The sequence below is a fragment of the Sorex araneus genome, chromosome 1, assembly GCF_027595985.1.
Source record: "Sorex araneus isolate mSorAra2 chromosome 1, mSorAra2.pri, whole genome shotgun sequence".
Taxonomy (NCBI): Eukaryota; Metazoa; Chordata; class Mammalia; order Eulipotyphla; family Soricidae; genus Sorex; species Sorex araneus.
In genome coordinates, this window is record NC_073302.1 from 7218375 (window position 1) to 7236950 (window position 18576).

General features: G+C 45.3%; 2 protein-coding genes across 3 annotated transcripts in view; one reads left to right on the forward strand and one right to left on the reverse strand.

Moving 5' to 3' along the window:
- Nucleotides 1-1289, reverse strand: part of RABEPK (Rab9 effector protein with kelch motifs) — a 32636-nt gene extending 31347 nt beyond the window's left edge. Inside the window, exon 1 of one of the 2 annotated variants that reach the window (XM_055136822.1) lies at nt 1151-1289. The gene's annotated coding sequence lies outside the window, so the exon portion shown is untranslated. Of the gene's footprint in view, nt 1-587; nt 598-1150 lie in introns of those variants that run through there. The other variant, XM_055136837.1, reaches the window with a different exon arrangement.
- PPP6C (protein phosphatase 6 catalytic subunit) overlaps nt 1156-18576 on the forward strand; it is a 37810-nt gene continuing 20389 nt past the window's right edge. The window contains exon 1 of the mRNA XM_055136816.1: nt 1156-1604. Within this exon, the coding sequence (XP_054992791.1) occupies nt 1200-1604 (405 nt within the window). The 5' untranslated portion in view covers nt 1156-1199. The remainder of the gene's footprint in view (nt 1605-18576) is intronic.

Consider the following 18576-nt stretch of genomic DNA (forward strand, 5'->3'; position numbering starts at 1 on the left):
TGTATTGTCAACCAAAAGTAGGTCTATTTTCCATTTTTCTTACTCAAGAGTAGCCCCTTTCTTACTCAAGATTACTGAAAAGAGTAATCCTTTCAGCACAGATTACTTTGTAATTAACAATCTGTTCATAAGCATCAGGAGGACTGGAGCCATAGTTATTCCTACCATAGGTACTATATAACTATTCATTAAATAAACGAAGAAACATATTGTGAGCATCATTCATTCAACAACCTCTTTCCCCCTTTGGTTTTTGGGCCATACCCCGAGATGCTCAGGGTTTCCTCTGGTTCTCTTGGTGGAGCTCAGGATACCTTATGTGGTCTGTCCAGCCCAATACACATATTAAAAAAAAAAAATCTGGTTTTTTGGGGGTGGGAGGGAACACCTCCTCAGTGGGCTTGGAAAAGACTGAATTACAATGTTGGAGATCAAACTCTCTCCCTGGGCATGCCAGGTATGTCCACCAGCCTCGTGAGACATCTCCAGCCTCTGAGTATATGAATGTTGGAGGTATAATATGTGCCAAGTACTGTTCTTGGCGTTAGGGATAATAAACAAAAACCCCTCCTGCCTGCAGGACTCACCTCTATATGACACCAGTGCAGCTTGCTCGCTACTCCCTGTGAGATTTGGGAGTAAGTGACTCATGAGGATTAAACGGAAAAACAGCACTTGCTCTGCAGTCTGCACGGAGATGCTTTAATAAGTTTCCCCTTCTCCTAGGTCGGGTCGGTGGCGGGTCTCTATGCTAGGTCTAGGCAAGGTCTCCGCGAAGGTCTAGCAAAGCTGCCGAGACACACTAGCGCCGGGTTTATCCCGTCTTGAACTGATCTGCTTAGAAAACGCTTAAGAGGGACCAAATAGGGGCCGGGAGACGGCTGAAAGGGCTGGAGCACCTGCTTTGCCCGCAGGAGCCCCATTTCGACCCATCCCAGTAGGGAGCCCCTCGGAACCCGGGAAAGGGGGAGCGAGATCCCTCGATCCTCAGCAACCCGAGTAGCCCCGGAGCACCACGAGGTGTGTTGCAAGCCCCGCATCCCCCCCCCCCCCCCCACTCCTTCTTCCCTACAGCCCCCGTCAAAGACGAGAGAGAGAGAAAGAACGAGAAAACAGAGAGTGACCAGAATCATCGACTTCAATGCTTTACCTCGGAAAAGCCTGGCGGGGTCCCCAGAGGCGGGAGTCAGGCGCCCAGGATGGGGCGGGAAAGAGGAGGCGCGAGGGACGCGCGGCAAGGACTACAAGTCCCAGCGTGCCCCGCGGCGGGCGAGTACGGGTCCCCGCAGGCGCCGGTGCCTGGGCCGAGGAAGCCCCAGGGGACCGGCAGCTCGGGTTCAGCGGGCGCGGGCGCGGGCGCGCCGCGGGAGCGGGGAGAATCGGGTCAAGCTTCACGCCGCTGCGCAGACGCCTCTCCCGGGCCGGACGTGACGTCGCCGGAGTTCCGGCCTCGGCCTCCGCCGCCGCCGCCGCTACTCCAGCCACCGCCGCCGCCGCCGCCGCCGCCGTCGGGGCTTGTTATTTCTAAAATGGCGCCCCTGGACTTGGACAAGTATGTGGAGATAGCGCGGCTGTGCAAGTACCTGCCAGAAAACGACCTGAAGGTGAGCCCCGCCGGGGTGGGGGCGCCGGCCCGCGGGCTCGCCCCTTCCGGCTGCGGGGCGCCCGCCGGTCCGCCCTTCCTCTCCCCGCGGGACCCCCGCCGGGGCATCCCGTCCCGTCGCGGGGACGGGCCTAGCAGCGCGGTGCCCGGCGACCGGCCCCGGCCGGCCGTCACGCGCGCGGCGGGGCGCGAGCAGCCCGCGGCCCCCGAGTGCCGTCCCGCGGCGCGGCGCGGGGATCTGGCGGCGGGTCGCGGCCTCTGCCCCCGGGGGGCCTCGCGGGGGGCTCGGGTGCTGCCCTCCCCCGGCGTCGCGGAGGGGACGCGGCGTCCGGCCCGAGCCCCGGCGGCCAGTGCCCCCGGCTGGTGACAGGCGCGCGGGGCGGCGGCCGGCGTTGACAGGCGGTGCCGCGGGCTCCGGGGGGGCCCCCGCGGAACGCGCCGTCGGGACGCCCCCTTTTCCCGGGCCGCCCCCCGCGAGCCGGCGCGCTCCTGCGGGTCCGGACCGCGAGCCGGGGTTCGAGTGCGCGCTCGGGCCGCTGTCCGGAGTGGAGCCAGGCCCCCCCCCTCCGCCCTCCCTAGCTGGACGCTCTGCCCCCGGCGAAGCCCCCGCCCTCACTCCAGGCTTGGTCGTCTGGGTTCCGCAGGTTGGTGGTGCTTCCCGCCCAGCCCCGAGCGCGGGCTCGGCCGGACCGAGGGGGCGAACGCGCGGCTTGCAGCGCCGGACCGTGCCGTGTGTGTGTGTGTGTGTGTGTGTGTGTGTCTGTGTGTCTGTGTGTGTGTCTGTGTGTGTGTGTGTCTGTGTCTATCTGTGTGTCAGGGGCTGGACCAAGGGGGCGAACGCGCGATCGTGAAGCGCCAGACCGTGCCCGGTGTGTGTTTGTGGTTTGTGTGTTTGTGTGTGTGTGTGTCTGTGTGTGTGTCTGTGTGTGTGTTAGGGGCTGGACCAAGGGAACGAACGCGCGGCCGTGCAGCAGCGCCGGACTGTTCTGTGTGTGTCTGTGTGTCTGTGTGTGTATGTGTGTGTGTGTATCGGGCTGGACCTAGGTGGCAAACGCGGCGCCGTGCAGCGCTGGACTGTGCCGTGTGTGTGTGTGTGTGTGTGTGTGTGTGTGTGTGTGTGTGTGTGTGTGTGTGAGGGCAGAGCCGTGTTGGGCCCGTTGTGTTTGCTCAGTGGCTTCTGATTTGCTCAGGGCCAGGCAGGTCGGCTGTTGATCGTTCAGAGTTGCCTTTTATCACTGTGGCTTGAAAGCAGGTTATCACTGTCCGCAAATTTCCTCAGGACCAGACTACTGTTTTTGTTTGATGTGGGCGTGCGGGGGCCACTCGCGGACTCGGTGCTCTGGACTTAGTCCTGACTCTGGGCCCACAGATCACTCTTGGTTGCATCAGGGGACCATATGATGGGATGGGATCGAACTTCCTGGGATCGAACCTGACTGGGCTGCGTACATTACCTGCTGCATTATCATGTCTTTGTGTGTGTGTGTGTGTGTGTGTGTGTGTGTGTGTGTGTGTGTGTGTGTGTGTGTGTGTGGTGGTGGGGTGCGCCCCTCCACCCTCACTCTTTTGGTATTGGAAGTTGACATTTAGCATTAGCAATAAGCAAAATATATTAAGCTCACACAACTGTTGTGAGACTTATTTGTTTTTGCATGTTAATTTGTGCTGTAAGATAGGGTTTGCCCCTGTTCCGTAGGGTAAGTTATTTTTTTGGGGTCTTGGCCCACACTCAGTGGTGGTCAGGGCTTACTCCTAGCTCTGCACTCTGGCTATCACTCCTGGTAGTGCTCAAGGGACTATCTGGAGTGCTGGGAATCGAACCCTGGCCTGCTGAGTGCAAGGCCACAGTACTGTCTCTCTTATCTTCAATAGGATACGTTAAAAGCCAGTAGTTGTAGAACTGGAGTGTTCATGCTTATTTGGTTCTCATCTGATTTGAGTTTTGGGGCTTTTCTCCCCACTGATTTTGGTGGGTGGAGGTGGGGCCACACTCAGGACTGTGTGTAGGGAATCACTCCTGGTGGGCCTTGCCTGAGATCAAACTCCAGATTTCTTTGTGCAAGGCAAGAACCTTAACCCCTGTGCTGTCTCAACCCATCCTTTTACAAAGGGAACTAGAATGTAACCAATATTAGTGTACGATTTGTGGAGAACTAACCAGATCTTTTACTGTAGCATTGTTAAAATTTCTTGAAGTGAAATTTGTTTTTACATGTCAATGAATTGATGTGGAAATTTTTGTTCCTTAACATCCGTAAAGGTGTTTTAAGCTTTGTGTTTATAATTAACAAAATAGTACTTATATTGAAAAAACATCTTAACATTAAAATTGAAATTGGATGTTGAAACGATTTGGAAGTTAAGCAGTTGGTTTGACTCTCAGTTTAATAAACATTTCTTGCTCATCTTAACTATTTCATTTTCCTTTGACTATACATGTGGATGATACTTAGCTGTTTCTTAAACTTTTTGTTTTGGGGCCACACCTGGAGGTTCTCAGCTTGCTCTTGGCTCAGAGCTCAGGGATCCTTCCTGGTGGGGCTTGGGGACCATGTGCAGTGCTGGGGATCTGATCCAGGTTCGCTGCATGCAAGGCCTTTTGCTACACTGTATCTCTGATCCCCAATATATTTTTTTTAATCCTTTGGACTTTCTGAATTAAAATTTAAAATTTTTTAAATTTTAGACATCGTGGGTCACAATCCTATTGATGATAGGGTTTTGTGCATAGCCGCCTATCACCACTCCCTCCCCTAGAGTGTTCACTTCCCTCTACCCCTGTCTCAGTGGCCTCGCCCCAACCCCCATCCCAATCTTCACCCCCCACTCGGGTCCCTTCCCTGAGGCAAGCTTCCTACTGAAGACTAGTTCTCAGTTTCTGCTGCCTTGGAGCATTTGCTATACCTCTACTTTGTTTCTTTAGAGTCCACTTTTGAGAGAGATTATTCTGTGTCCCTCTTCTGACCAACTTCGCTTGGCTTGATATTCTCCAGATCCATCCATGTAGCAGCAAATTGCATGATTTCATCTTTTCTTATAGCTGAGTAGTTCATTGTGTGTGTGTACCATAGTTTCTTTATTCAGTCATCTGTTCTTGAACACTTGATTTGTTTCCAGATTTTGGCTATTGTGAGTATTGCTGGATTGAACATAGGAGAGCAAATGTCTTATCTGAATAGAGTTTTGGGGGTTGTTGGGATAGATGCCAAGAATTGGAATTGCTAGTTCATATGAGAGCTTGATGCCTAGTTTCTTGAGACGTGTCCGTATTGTTTTCCAAAAAGGCTGGACCAGTCACTACTCCCACCAGTAGTGAATGAGGGTTCCTTTGCCCCATACCCTCAACAAATACTGGCTGTTTTCGTTCTTTTTTTTTTTTTCTTTTTCTTTTTGAGTCATATCCGGCGATGCACAGGGATTACTCCTGGCAGTGCACTCAGGAACCACCCCTGGTGGTGCTCAGGGGACCGTATGGGATGCTGGGATTCGAACCTGGGTCGGCCGCGTGCAAGGCAACCGCCCTACCCACTTGTGCTATCACTCCAGCCCCTGTTTTCATTCTTTGTGTTGTGAGATGATATCTCGTTTTGATTTGCATTTACCTGATAAGTGAGTAGAGCATTTTTTTTCATATACCTGTTGGCCATCTGTTTGTCTTTTTTTTTTGCTTTTTGCTTTTTGGGTCACACCCGGCGATGCTCAGGGGTGACTCCTGGCTCTGCACTCAGGAATCACTCCTGGCGGTGCTCAGGGGACCATATGGGATGCTGGGAATCGAACCCTGGATGGCCGAGTGCAAGGCAAACACCCTACCTGCTGTGCTGTCGCTCCAGCCCCCTGTTTTGTCTGTTTGTCTTTTTAAAAGAAGTTTCTGCTCATTCCCCCTTCCTCCCAGTTTTCTAATAAAGATTTGTTGTTTACTTTCTTGTAAAATTCATTGATCTTTCTTGTTTTTTGTGAAGCAAGATAATTGTCTTTTTTTGTTTGTTTTTTTGCTTTGGGGCTACACCTGGTAATGCTCAGGGCTTACTCTTGGCTCTGTGCTCAGGGATCACTCCTGGATGGGCTTGGGGGACCATAGAGGGTGCCAGGGTTGGTCATTTGCAAGGTAAATGTTGTACTGGTCCCTGCATCTTTGTTTACCTTTGCTTGGCTAATGGCATTAAATCATTAAAGATATATCTAGCGTCAGTGTCTGGACTGTTCCTTTTTTATTGTTATTTCTTTGTGTTTGGGCCATACCTGGCAGTGCTCAGGATGACTCTTGGCAGGGCTCAGGAAACCATATGGGGTGCTAGGGATGGAATTGAGGTCGGCTGTGTGCAAAGCAAGCACCTTATCTCTCTGGCCAATCATGGAGTATTCTACTTATGTTTTCCTCATTATAGTTTATGGTTTCAGGGCTGTTATTGAGATCTTTATCCATTTTGATTTGAATTTTCTGTGTGGTGTTAAATTGGGGGTGTTTTAATTCTTTTGCAGGTGACTGGCCAATTATCCTAATACCATTTATTGAAGAGGATTTCCTTTCACCACTTCATACTTTTTGCTCTTTTAGAGAAGGTTATTTGATTACATACCTGAGAATTTTTCTGCTCCTGAACCCTCAATTCTCTTCCATTGGCCTGAGAGTCTGTCTTTATTCCAGTATCACACAGTTTTGATTGCTACCACTTTAATGTACAGTTTGAAGTTGGAGAAAGAGGAGGCTTTCATAATTTTGCAACTAGGTTTGCTTTAGCTATTAGGAGGGGGGTTTGTCTGAATTTATTAAGTGTAGGCTTTTGTTTGTCTTGGTAAAGTCTTTCAGATTAATCTGCTGGTGTTACTCATCTATGGCTATTTTGGTGTTTTTTGGCTTTCTGGGTCTTTCTCCCCCTTCTGTTTTTTAGGGCCACACCTAAAAAGTTCTCAGGGACTTTTCCCAGCTCTATATTTGGGCCAGAGATCCAATCTGGGCCTCCTACACGCAAAGATTGTGCTCAGTCTTTGGCTCCTCATCTCTGGCTATTTAAATAAATTTAATTTTGTTCTATTTCTTGGCATAGAGGGAAGATTAATATTAGACAAACCAAGAAACTTCCTGGGTTTAGAGAGATTCCTGGGGCCTCCAGGGTTGCCCCCGGAGATGCTGGAGGGCCAAGTGATGCAGGGTCCAAATGGGTCTCCAAGACATGCACCTTATCCTCACTACTCCTGCCCCTGTTGTTGTCTCTTCCCACACCTCTTCCCTGTTACTTGCATTTTTGACAACATAATCACGTTCTCTTATCTGAAATTTTTCTGTAAAAGTTCTGTTGAATAGAAAACTTTCAGACATAAGAGCTTCAAATTTTTTTAGTAGCTGAATCAAAAAAAGTAAGAAGAACAACTGGCAATGTGAAAATAACTGGCAATTTGTTTATAAATGGATGGACATGGGGAATATTGTGCTGAGTGAAGTGAGAGGGACAGACATAGAATGATTGCACTCATTTATGGAATATAGAAAAACAAAACAAAACATAGTCTGAGACTAGTACTCAGGAACAGTAGAAATGAAGGCCAGGAAAACTGGTCCATGGTTAGAAATTTACCATAAGTTGGGGCTTGGTGGGGGGAGGGCAGTTAGGACAGAGAAGTGACCACTATGACAATGATGGTTGGAAATATTCACTCTGGACAATAACAGAGTGTTGAAAGAAGGCAAAAGGGTATACATGATAACTTTTCAGTACCTGTATTGCAATCCATAAAGCCTGAAAGGGAACGGGGGAGAGAGACAGAGACAGAGACGGTGTTGGAATATTGTGTGACTGAAACCCAATCTTGAACAACTTTGTTAGTGTGTATCTCACAGTGATTCATTTCTAAAAAAAGAACTTCAGTAATATTTTATTCAGCTCAATTTCATCATGTAATCAACATAAAATAATTCATGTAGTAAGGTGCACATTATGTACTAAATTTACCAAATATGTGTGTATTTTTATATGTATAACACATCCAGTTGGGACCAGCCACTTTTTGGGTTTTCAGTCGCTGCATGAGGCTATTTTGTGGGACAGTGCTTGCGTCTGTAAACTCATATTTTTTAGAATTTCAGAGCTGAGACAGCACCAGTTTGTTTAGTCTGTTCTTTTTTCTTTTTCTTTTTTCGGTTTTTGGGCTACATCCCGAAGTACTTAGTGCTTACTCCTGGCTCTGTGCTCAGAAATAATTTGTTAGGGCTCGGGGGACCTATGGGGTGCTGGGGATTGAACCTGGGTTGGCTGTGTGCAAGGCAAATACCCTATTTATTGTACTCTCTGTACCTCTTTATAGAGAAAATAAATGAGACTTTCTTTTTTTGTTTTTGGGCTACACCCAGCTGTGCTTGGGGCTTTCTCCTGACTGTGCTCAGGGGTTGCTTCTGATGTTGAGTGGGGGTCATATGTGATGTCGGAGATCGAATGCAAGGCAAGCACTCTACCTGCTGTATTATCTCTGGCCCGGAAACAGCTTTGTAGAGTTTATAATATGATTGAAGATGTCCAAATAATTGATGAATTAGGTTGCAAAGTCTTGTTATACAGAACTCTTTCTAATAGTTAATAGCTTCTCAGTATGGTGAATGGCATGCTTTTGAATAAGTATCTTCCTCTTTATTTCTTTTTATCTCCCATTGTAAACACATTTGAACTGCTGTCTTCTGACAATATGTTCTGTATTTCCCTACTTCATCACTTCTGTTCAGTCTGTTTTCTCACTTCTTTGCATAAAACTTATATAAAACAAATACTAAGTCATTTAGTATGCATAATAGCCCTTTGAATTGGATACTCACATTTGTCCTATATTACAGACAGATAAGTAAAGTCATAATACGCAATAATTTTTTTAAATTTTATGGGTATAAAGCTTTAGGAGCGAAGATTTAAATCTGGGTGGTCTAGCCCCAAGGTTTACATTCACAAATAACACTGTGGCTCCTCACTACAATATCTTACATACTTCTTTCTTTTTTCTTTTTTTTCTTTTTTTTAGGGGGGGGGTTCACACCCAGCAGTGCACAGGGGTCACTCCTGGCTCTGCACTCAGGAATTATCCCTGCGGTGCTCAGGGGACCATCTGGGATGCTGGGAATCGAACCTGGGTCGGCCGTGTGCAAGGCAAAGGCCCTACCCACTGTGCTATCACTCCAGCCCCTTACTCTTTTGTGCTCTACCTTAAAGGTGTGTCCCTTTCTCTATGCAGATCTCCTGGATTTCAATGCCCTACCACTATACTATCTTTCCAGCCTCCAAAATTACCATTCTTGAATGGGGGAGATAGCTTACAGTCATCCGTGCTTGCTTTATAGGTGCAAGGACCCGAGTTCAAGCCCATGGGTCCTTGCACCTATAAAGGACCTGCCAGCATCACTGGATAGGGTGAACTATCAGACCTTGCTAGAATTTGTGTTTTACCCACCTCTCCTCCACCATCTTGAGAACAGCTTGGGAAGGGTTCCCTGCTTCCCCCACTCCAAAAGTAAATAAATAAATAAATAAATAAATAAATAAATAAATAAATAAGATAGGACCAGAAAAATAGTACAGGAAAGAAAAACAAACAAACAAAAAATAGTAGGGGAGCTAAGGCTCTTGCCTTGCAAGTTACTGACCTGGATTTGATCCCAGGCACTGTTTATCGTCCCCCAAGTACTTCCAGGAGTGCTTCTTGAGAGCATAGAGACAGGAGTTGCAGGGTATGATGACCACCCCATATGTAAAACAAAACGCAAAAAAAAAGTATAGTATAATTCAAAGGTATTTAGGAAAGGTATTTTGAAAGGGAGGAAGAATATATTCCACAGTAATTGAATGGGCTACTCAAGGGTGGGAACCAGATTCCCCCTCCCTCCTTTTTTATTCTTTTTTTTTTTTTTTGATGCTGCCACTTTTATTGTTCTATTTGTAAAATAAATGGAATTTCACAGTAGTTTCTCAAATTGAATTGATTCTATTAAAACTTCAAAATACATTAAATTGAATCTGATTTACATGGGTATTTGAAATCATGCATGCCTTCACGTGAACAAGCTAATAGAATTTTATAAAGTCCAATAGCTCTTCTATTGTCTTAAATTACATTTCTTTTAAGACCTTGTTGTTTTTCTATTCAGATGATGGTAAGAGGTTCTCATGTAGTTAGTTCAACATATACCTAGAAGTCCAAATAGCAACCTATTGGATAAAGTACCAGCTGTTTTTTTAAAATATAATCAAGATCACATTGTGTTGAAGATTGATTTCTATTGATTTTTTTAGTCAGTACAATTACCACTTAAATTGCTAATATATTATAAGAATGCAAGTAAAATGAAAGCATTTATACCTGACTAATTATGTGGGATGTATAAAAGACAAATCACGGTTAGATCTAATATAATAAGGACATATAAAAAGTTAAATAAGTTTTAGAGTTTATTAAAAGTTAAATTAGTTTGTAAGTTTAATATGAAGGAATTTAAATAGGTTTAAAAATATAATTGATCATATTGCATTATAATAAATAAAATACATTATTTATAAATAACTAATTCATTATAATCAAGAATAAAAAATGAGAGGGAAATAAGGAACATTGGATTTATGTTTAACAATTAAATGGAATGGCACAGCAGTCTTCAGTTATATGTTATTTGATGTTCCAGTCATGTGACTATCTAGGGAAAGAATATTCTAGAGAGGGCTCATTAAGGGCAGAGTTCCTGTAAGGGGAGCATATCAAACTGACTTTTAAAATTCAGGGGCTCATTGTGTAATTATCATGAATAAGTGAATAAAATCTTTTTCTTTTTAAGATTTAAAAAATTTTTGGCTTTGTGACTTACGTACTGTTCTTGATAGGGTTTCATGCATATACTGTCAGACATCACACCTCTGCTACCTCTCCTCTTCCTACCTCCCCTTCCACACCTGGCAGTGCTCAGAGCTCACTCCTGGCACTCAGGCATCCTGGCAGAGCTTCGCGACCATATGGTGCTGGGGATCAAACCTAGGTTGGCCACATTTTACCTTTATTTTTTTTTTTGGGGGGGGGACACATCTGGCAATACTCAGAGCTTCCTCAGAGCTCAGGGATCACTGCTGATAGGCTCAGGACACCGTATGTAGTGCTGGGGATCAAACCCAGAATGGCCGAGTGCCAAGGCAAGTGCCCTCCCCTTTCTATTATTGCTCAGGCCTGAGGCAACTGTTTTTAACTTACAGACTTAGCTCTCTAAATCCTTAACTGGGATCTCCAGAAGTGACAGCCACAGGTGGCAGCTATTACTTCTCTCAGGTTAGTGACCCTGGCCTCTGGTTGAGTGAGGCTGCCTCAGTCGGTAGTTTACTCTTGACACTCTGGTGCTTGAGATTTCAGGGTTGCACACTGGTACTCTTCAGTTTATGTTCACTATTTTTAAAAAAAAATTATTTTCCCCATACACTTTATATAAGCACTATGGTTTACACAGTTGTTCATGATGATTTGTTACAGACATTCAGTATACCAACACCAGTCCCATCACCAGTGCACCGTTTCAACATCATTATCTCCACTAATTTTTAAAATTTTTTAATTTTTTGGCTTTTTTTTGGGGGGGGGGTCACACCCAGCGATGCTCAGGGATTACTCCTGGCTCTGCGCTCAGAAATTACTCCTGGTGGTGCTTGGGGGACCATATGCATTGCCAGGGATCCAACCTGGGTTGGCCGAGTGCTTGGCAGATGCCCTCCCCACTGTACTACTGCTCCAGCCCCTTTTTGTTTGTTTGTTTTGGCCCATTCCTGGTGGTGCTCAAGGCTTACTCCTGGCTCTACACTCAGGTGTCACTGCTGGCAGGTCTCCAGGGACCATATGGGGTCCTGGGGATCAAATCTGGGTTAGCCAGATGCTAGACATGCACCCTACCCTCATTGTTTTTTGTTTTTAGGTTTTGAGCCATACCTGGCAATATTTAGCGATTACTCCTGGCTCTGCATTCAGGACTCACTCCTGGCAGTTTTGGGGGGACCATATGAGATGCAGGGATCAAGTCTGGATTGACCAGTTGGCCGTGTGCGGTGCAAGCTGTACTATCTCTCTAGCCCCAAGTTTGAAGTTTTTTTTTTGATGACATCTTTGGTCTGTGATTCTTGGCCAACTAATATTTCTTATCTATCACACGGTTGCAGCCAGCCACTTTATGGGGCTCCCCTTTTGGCCCTCTATACAGACATCTACCTAGTTTCCTAATTTCTGATTATCACTAACCTTAATTATTTGGTTTAGTGTAAGCACATGGTCCTGCACCAACTTGATATAGTACATAGGCTTATTATCTATTGCACTGGGATTTTATTTGTTTTTGAACCATAGCCAACAGTGCTCAGGGCTAACTTTGTGCTCAGGAATCATTCCTGGAAGGCTCAGGAATCATGTGGCATTCTGGGAATGGAACCCAGATAAGCTGTGTTCAAGGCAAGTGCCCTACGTTCTGCACTATCGCTCTTGCCCCATAGGCTCATCACACTTGAATGCCGAAGATTGTACTAGGGGTTCTCTCATGCAAAACTTGTGTTCAGCTTGTTGAACTATCTTTTCTCCCTTCCCTCCAAAAGATCTTGATCAGACTACTATAGTGATCACTTTGTTAAAAAGTAAATACATAAAAGATTATTAAAATGTTTTAGGTATGGGTAATACATTCACATGGTTCCAAGTTAAAAATGTGTAAATGGGGTGCTGGAGAAATAGTGTAGTGGTAGTCCTTGTACATAGCCAACCCAGGTTTGATCCCTGGCATCTGGTTCCTTGAGCTCCGCCAGGAGCCAGCACTAAGCCCTGAGCACTGCTGGGAACTTCCCCTTTCAAAACAGGTGTAAATAGGGGACCTGCGTAGATAGGTCAAAGGGCTGGAGTGCACACCTGGCATGTGCACTCCCCTGCTTTAATTCCTGCTACCATCTGATTTAATCAAACCATTTGTTTCACTCCTGGCTCTGTGCTCCAGGAGCACTTCTGGTGAGGTCCAGGAGATCTTGTGCGATAGCAGGGGCTTGGCCACGTGCAAGGCAAGTACCTTAACCCTTGTCCTACCCTTGTCCCATCTCTCTGGGCCTAAATCTTTTGGTTTAGGGTCCATACCTCATGGTTCTCAGGTGTTATCCTGGCAGGGCTTGGGGAACCATATAGGGTCCATGGATTTGAGAGCCAACCTGAGAAGGTTTTTGTATGTATTATTCCAACTCTATAAAATTCTCAGAAAAAGTAAAACTGGAGGGCTGGAGCGATAGTACAGTGGGCAGGCCATTTGCCTTACACTTGGCTGACCCGGGTTTGATCTCTGGCATCCCATATGATCCCCTGAGTACAGCCAGGAATAATTTCTGAGTGCAGAACTAAGAGTAACCTCTGAGCATCACTGGGTGTGGCACCCCCCAACCCCCCACCACAAAATAAAAAAAGGAGGGAATGAAAAATGGAGGCAGTATAAATATTAGTAGTTTGTAGGGTTTGGGAGTAAGGAGGAATAAGTACATGAAGCACAGAGGACTTTTAGGGCAAGTACTACTTGCTCTAAACAACTCTGATATTGTAGTTCTGGATACATTTGTTTTTATGTATTTGTCAAAACCATATATAAGAACAAGAGGGAATCCTAATATAAACTATGACTCTGCCAAATAATGGTGTCAGTGTAGGTTCATTAGTTGTAACAAATACACCACTCTTGTAGATACTGATAGTGGAGGCGGCTGTGTTTGTGAGTGAGGCATAGATGGATCGATATTTTCTGCTCAGTTTACTCTGAGCCTAAAATGGCTCTAAAAATATTTACTGGCTGGAGAGATACCTCAGTTGGTCTCTCTACTTCTACATTGGCCTCTTTCCTTCCCTAACTTCCCCATAGTCCATTTTCAACATAGCTGATTTAATGATTGTATTGTTCTTGTCCAACATGTTCTAATGGCTTCCTATTAAAATCCCAGATCCTTGCATTCATCCCTAATGACCTAAAATCAGTGATTATTTGCCTTCTGTTCTTTTTATTTAGTATATCTAGCCATATCAGCCTCCATTGTTAAATAACAAGTGTGCTTTTACTGTATTTTGCCTTTTTAATTTTGTTCTGATTATTGTTTTGGAAAAACACTTAATTGTGCTCTGGGTCTACTTCCTGGTCTGTGTTGGAGGTGGGGATAGGTTCCTCCTGATGATGTTCTGGGGACCCTGCTAGGCCGGGTCCAATGCAGAAGGTGCCCCAGCCCTTTGAGCCATTTATCTCCCTGACTCTTCTAGGGGATTTTGTAGTTAGTGGGGTTTATTTTTTTTCCCTTCTTTACCTTTCCTCCTTCAGGTTTTTCACTCAAAAGTCACTTTATAAATAAGACTTTATGTTCATTCTATGTAAAATAATACCTTAAGTGGCTGAAGTGATAGCACAGTGGGTAGGGTGTTTGCCTTCACATGGCCGACCCGGGTTCGATTCCTAGCATCCCCTATGGTCCCCTGAGAATCGCCAGGAGTAATTCCTGAGTGCAAAGCCAGAAGTGACCCCTGTGCATTGCCAGGTGTGACCGAAAAGAAAAGGAAAAAACCACCTTAGGGCTGGGGAGATGGTTCACATAACTATTTGCAAGAACCCTAGGTATGACCCCTAACACCTCATGGTACCCCATGAACCATTGAGAGTTGACCCTGAGCATCACTGGGTAAGCCATCTCCACCCCCCTCAAATTAATAATACTCCCCACCTCTACCACTCCTTATCTCTTCTGTTAACTCATTTTCTTTCATATCTCTTGTGTATTAGGGTTATTTTAATAGTATAGTTTAGCATTATTAGCTGACTCCTGTCAGGTTAGTATTGTTTATTTGTGGTTTACATCTCTTCACATTAGAATCTCAGCCCTTTGGCAGAGGGGTTTTGTTCTGTTTGGTTTTACTCTCTGTTTACTCTCTATTTACTCTGTCTAGAACAGTACCCAGAACCAGGATCACGGGGCACTCAATAAAATCGTTGTAATGAACAACTTTGTTTCTATATTCAAGAGTATGTATAGTGGGAAGAAGTAGGAGACCTGGTTTGGATCTGTTGATAGGGGTGAGTGACTTTGTGATCTGAATGTTTATGAGGCTGTCTTACCATTTGGATTAGCAAGCGATATGGCAGTTAGATGGTTTTCAATGCAAACCTGTGGTTTGGTGTATATTTTTGTGGTGACAGGGATCGAACCCACGTCTGCTGCAACCAAAGTGAACGCCTTAACCTGCTGTTCTGTCTCTCAGACCCAGTATTTAGATTCTTTAAGGTTTAAAAAATTTCAAGCACTCCAGAGAATGTTTAATTTCTTCTTTCCTGGCAGACCTACCTAAAATTCAGAATGTTCTTAAGCTGTAGTATTAGCTGGTCTCAGATAGAGCAGAGGTCACCTTGAGTTCCTTCTCCCCAGCAGTGCTCCCTCTATAGAGCACTGTTGAAAGAATAATTTTGTTTCTGCAAGTTATAGGGATACTTCAACTCTGTTTGGAGAATCATGTAAAGCCAGCGATGGAATCTGGACCTCACAAATGCAAATCATGTGCCCAGCTTGTTGAGCTCTCTCTGAATCCTCTACAGATTTTTTCTCTTTTTTTCCATGGGAGTAGGTGGAGGGAGTATTTCAGTGTCTTGAGTTTGGATGTTGCTACTGGCAGTGTTGTGGGACCATGTGGTGCCGGGTATTGAACCAGTTCTGACTGCATGTAAAGCAAGTACTTTACTGCATGGAAACCCTGTGCTTTTTCTCCTGCCCTACAAAATCTTTTGATCTGATGTTTTCAGAGGGAATATCATTTTTGTTTTCTTTTGTGGGGTGGACATAGTCACTGGTGCTTGGTACTATTCCTGACTTAATGTAGTCCCGAGGCAGTGCTCAGGGAACCATGGTTACCAGGAGTCCAACCTTGGGCCCTACACATTCAAGGCAAGGACTTTGCCTCTGAGCTGTATCCCAGACTCTGACAAATAGTATTTTTGTTTGTTTGTTTTGGTGTCATATTCAGAGATGTCCAGGTCTTTTTCCTGGTTCTGTATTCAGGGATCATTCCTGGCAGTGCGTAGGGGACCATATGCTGTGCCAAGGATCAATCGTGGGTCTACTGCGTTAGTCAAGCACCCTTCTCACTGTACTCTCTCCAGCCCCCAGATAAATAATTTTAAAAATGCAAACATTTAGAATCTGTTTTTGGTTTTTGGGCCACACCTATTTGTGCTCGTGGCTTCTTCTGGCTCTGGCTTGAGGACCGTATTGGGTCCCCGGCATCATCTCAGATTCGCTGTGTGCAAGGCAGTTAAGCATCTTACTTGCTATACTAGCTTTCCAAGCCCCTAGAGTCCTTTTAAAAAAGTAGAGTGACTCCTCAATTTCAGATTAAAAAAATTTTTGTCTACCTGGCTGTGCTGAGGTCTTCTCGCTCTGCTCAGGGGTCACTCCTGGTGGAACCAAGGGGACCATATTTGCATTGAAGGGTCAATTGCATGCAAGATCTGTTAGACTTATATTTTTAATTAAATGTAGTTAACCTCTTCACTTCGAGACAATCATAGATTTGTATGCGGTTTAAGAAATAATGCCAAGAGGCTGGAGCGATAGCACAGTGGGTAGGGCATTTGTCTTGCACGCGGCCAACCTGGGTTCAATTCCCAGCATCCCATATGGTCCCCTGAGCACTGCCAGGGGTAATTCCTGAGTGTAGAGCCAGGAGTGACCCTTGTGCATCACTGGGTGTGACCCAAAAAGAAAAAAAAAAAAGAATGCCAAGGGACCTTAGAGGTAGTACTGGGCTTAAAGCACTTGCCTTGCACATGGCCAACCCAGCACTGCATGTTGTCCCTTCAGCACTGCCAGAAGTGATCCCTGAGCACTGTGCTAAGTGGGCCCCTGAGTACTGCTAGGTGTGCCCCCACCTACCAAAAGGTCCTATGTGCCCATTACTTAATTTACCCTAGTAGTAACATTTTGTCAAACTGTACAGAGGGACCAGGAGATAGTATAGCAGTTAGAACGTGTGGTTTGATCTCTGGTACCATATGACCAGGTATATCTGGATGTGGTCCTGTAAGGCCTTCAAACACAACTGGAGTTACCTTGGTGTTCTCTGGCACCACTGGGCCCAAGCTGCACCACATTCTCAGGGCTGGCATTGAATAGTGCTGGCTTGGTTGTCTGAGTAGACCCGGGGCTAAATGCCGCTTAGAATACCCTCTCCCGGGGCTGGAGCGATAGTACAGCGGGAAGGGCGTTTGCCTTGCACGCGGCCGACCTGGGTTTGATTCTCAGCATCCCATATGGTTCCCCGAGCAGCGCCAGGAGTGATTCCTGAGTGCAGAGACAGGAGTCAGCCCTGAGCATTGCCAGGTGTGACCCAAAAAGAAAAAACAAAAAAAAGAATACCCTCTCCCCCCTCAAAATCCTGAAAAACTATAGTTCAGATGACACAGATAGAATAATGAATTTGATATTTTGCAAGATCTTTTTTAAAAACTGATTTCTCAATTCCTTTTGATCCCGGAACCCCGTATGGTCCCTTGAGCCCAATAGAAGTGATTTGTCAGTGCAGAGCCAGGAGTAACCCATGAGCATTGCCAGGTGTGCTGCCCATCCCCCTTCCTAAAACAAAAAAGATTTCTCCAGTTTTACTTGTTTTCATTTTTGTGTATGTGTATCTTTAGGTCTGCACGGTGTTAGCACATTTATAGTGTCATGTATCTAATACCACATTCAAGTACAGATACTTCCATTACCAAGACTTCTCATATTGTACTTTTATAATAGAACTACACTCATTTCCTCTCTAACTCATGGATTCCTAGTCACTAATTAACTTCAAGAATGTTAACCAGGTTGAAGCAATAGCTCAAAGGACTGAGCACAGAGTAGGGAGTAGCCTTCTAGTACATCAGGTCTGGTTTCTAATAAGTATAAACAGCCTTTATATAAGTATAGTTACACAATATGTAACCCTTAGTATAATTTTTTTTCATTCAATATAAGTTCCTTGGATTTGATCCCGGTTGTTAGATGTCAAATACTTTCATTTTATTTCTGGAGAGTATTTCATGGTATGATTGTACCACTATTTTTTTTTTCTTTTTCGTCACACCTGGCGATGCACAGGGATTATTCCTGGCTCAGCACTCAGGAATTACTGTACCACTATTTATTTAACTATTCACTCCATGAAAGACATCTAATTTATAATTTTGCAATTATGAATTAAACTTATGTATGGATTTTTAAAATTCTGGTTTTGGTGTGGTTTGATTTTTGGGACCACACACAGCAGTGCTCAGGGCTTACTCCTGGCTCTGTGCTCAGGGGTCCATATATGGTACTGGAGAGTGAACCTAGGTTATGTGCACTACTTATACCTTACCTCTGTACTATGTCTCTGGCTCCTCCTTTTTTGGTTTTTGTTTGATTTTAGGTCACACCTGGTAGTATTCAGATACTATTTTTTTTTTTTTTTTTTTTTTGCTTTTTGGGTCATACCCGGCGATGCACAGGGGTCTCTTCTTGCTCTGCACTCAGGAATTACCCCTGGCAGTGCTCAGGGGACCATATGGGATGCTGGGAATCGAACCCAGGTCAGCCGCGTGTAAGGCAAACGCCCTACCCTCTGTGCTATCGCTCCAGCCCCCTCAGATACTATTCTTGATCTCTGCCCAGTCATGCTGGGAGATTGTATGTGGTACCAGGGGTACAACTAGGGTTGAAATGCATGTGAATTGTGCCTTAACCGTGTACCATTTCTCCAGCCCCTATCCTATATCTAGGGAATATGAGGTTTTTGTTTGTTTGTTTTTTGAGTCACACCTGGTGGTGCTCAGGGCTTATTCCTAGCTCTGCAATCAGGATCATTCCCACTGGGGCTCAGGACACATAGGAATGCTGGGATTGAAACTGGCTTGGACTCTTGGATGGTGCACACCTTATCCGCCACACTATCTCTCTGGCTCC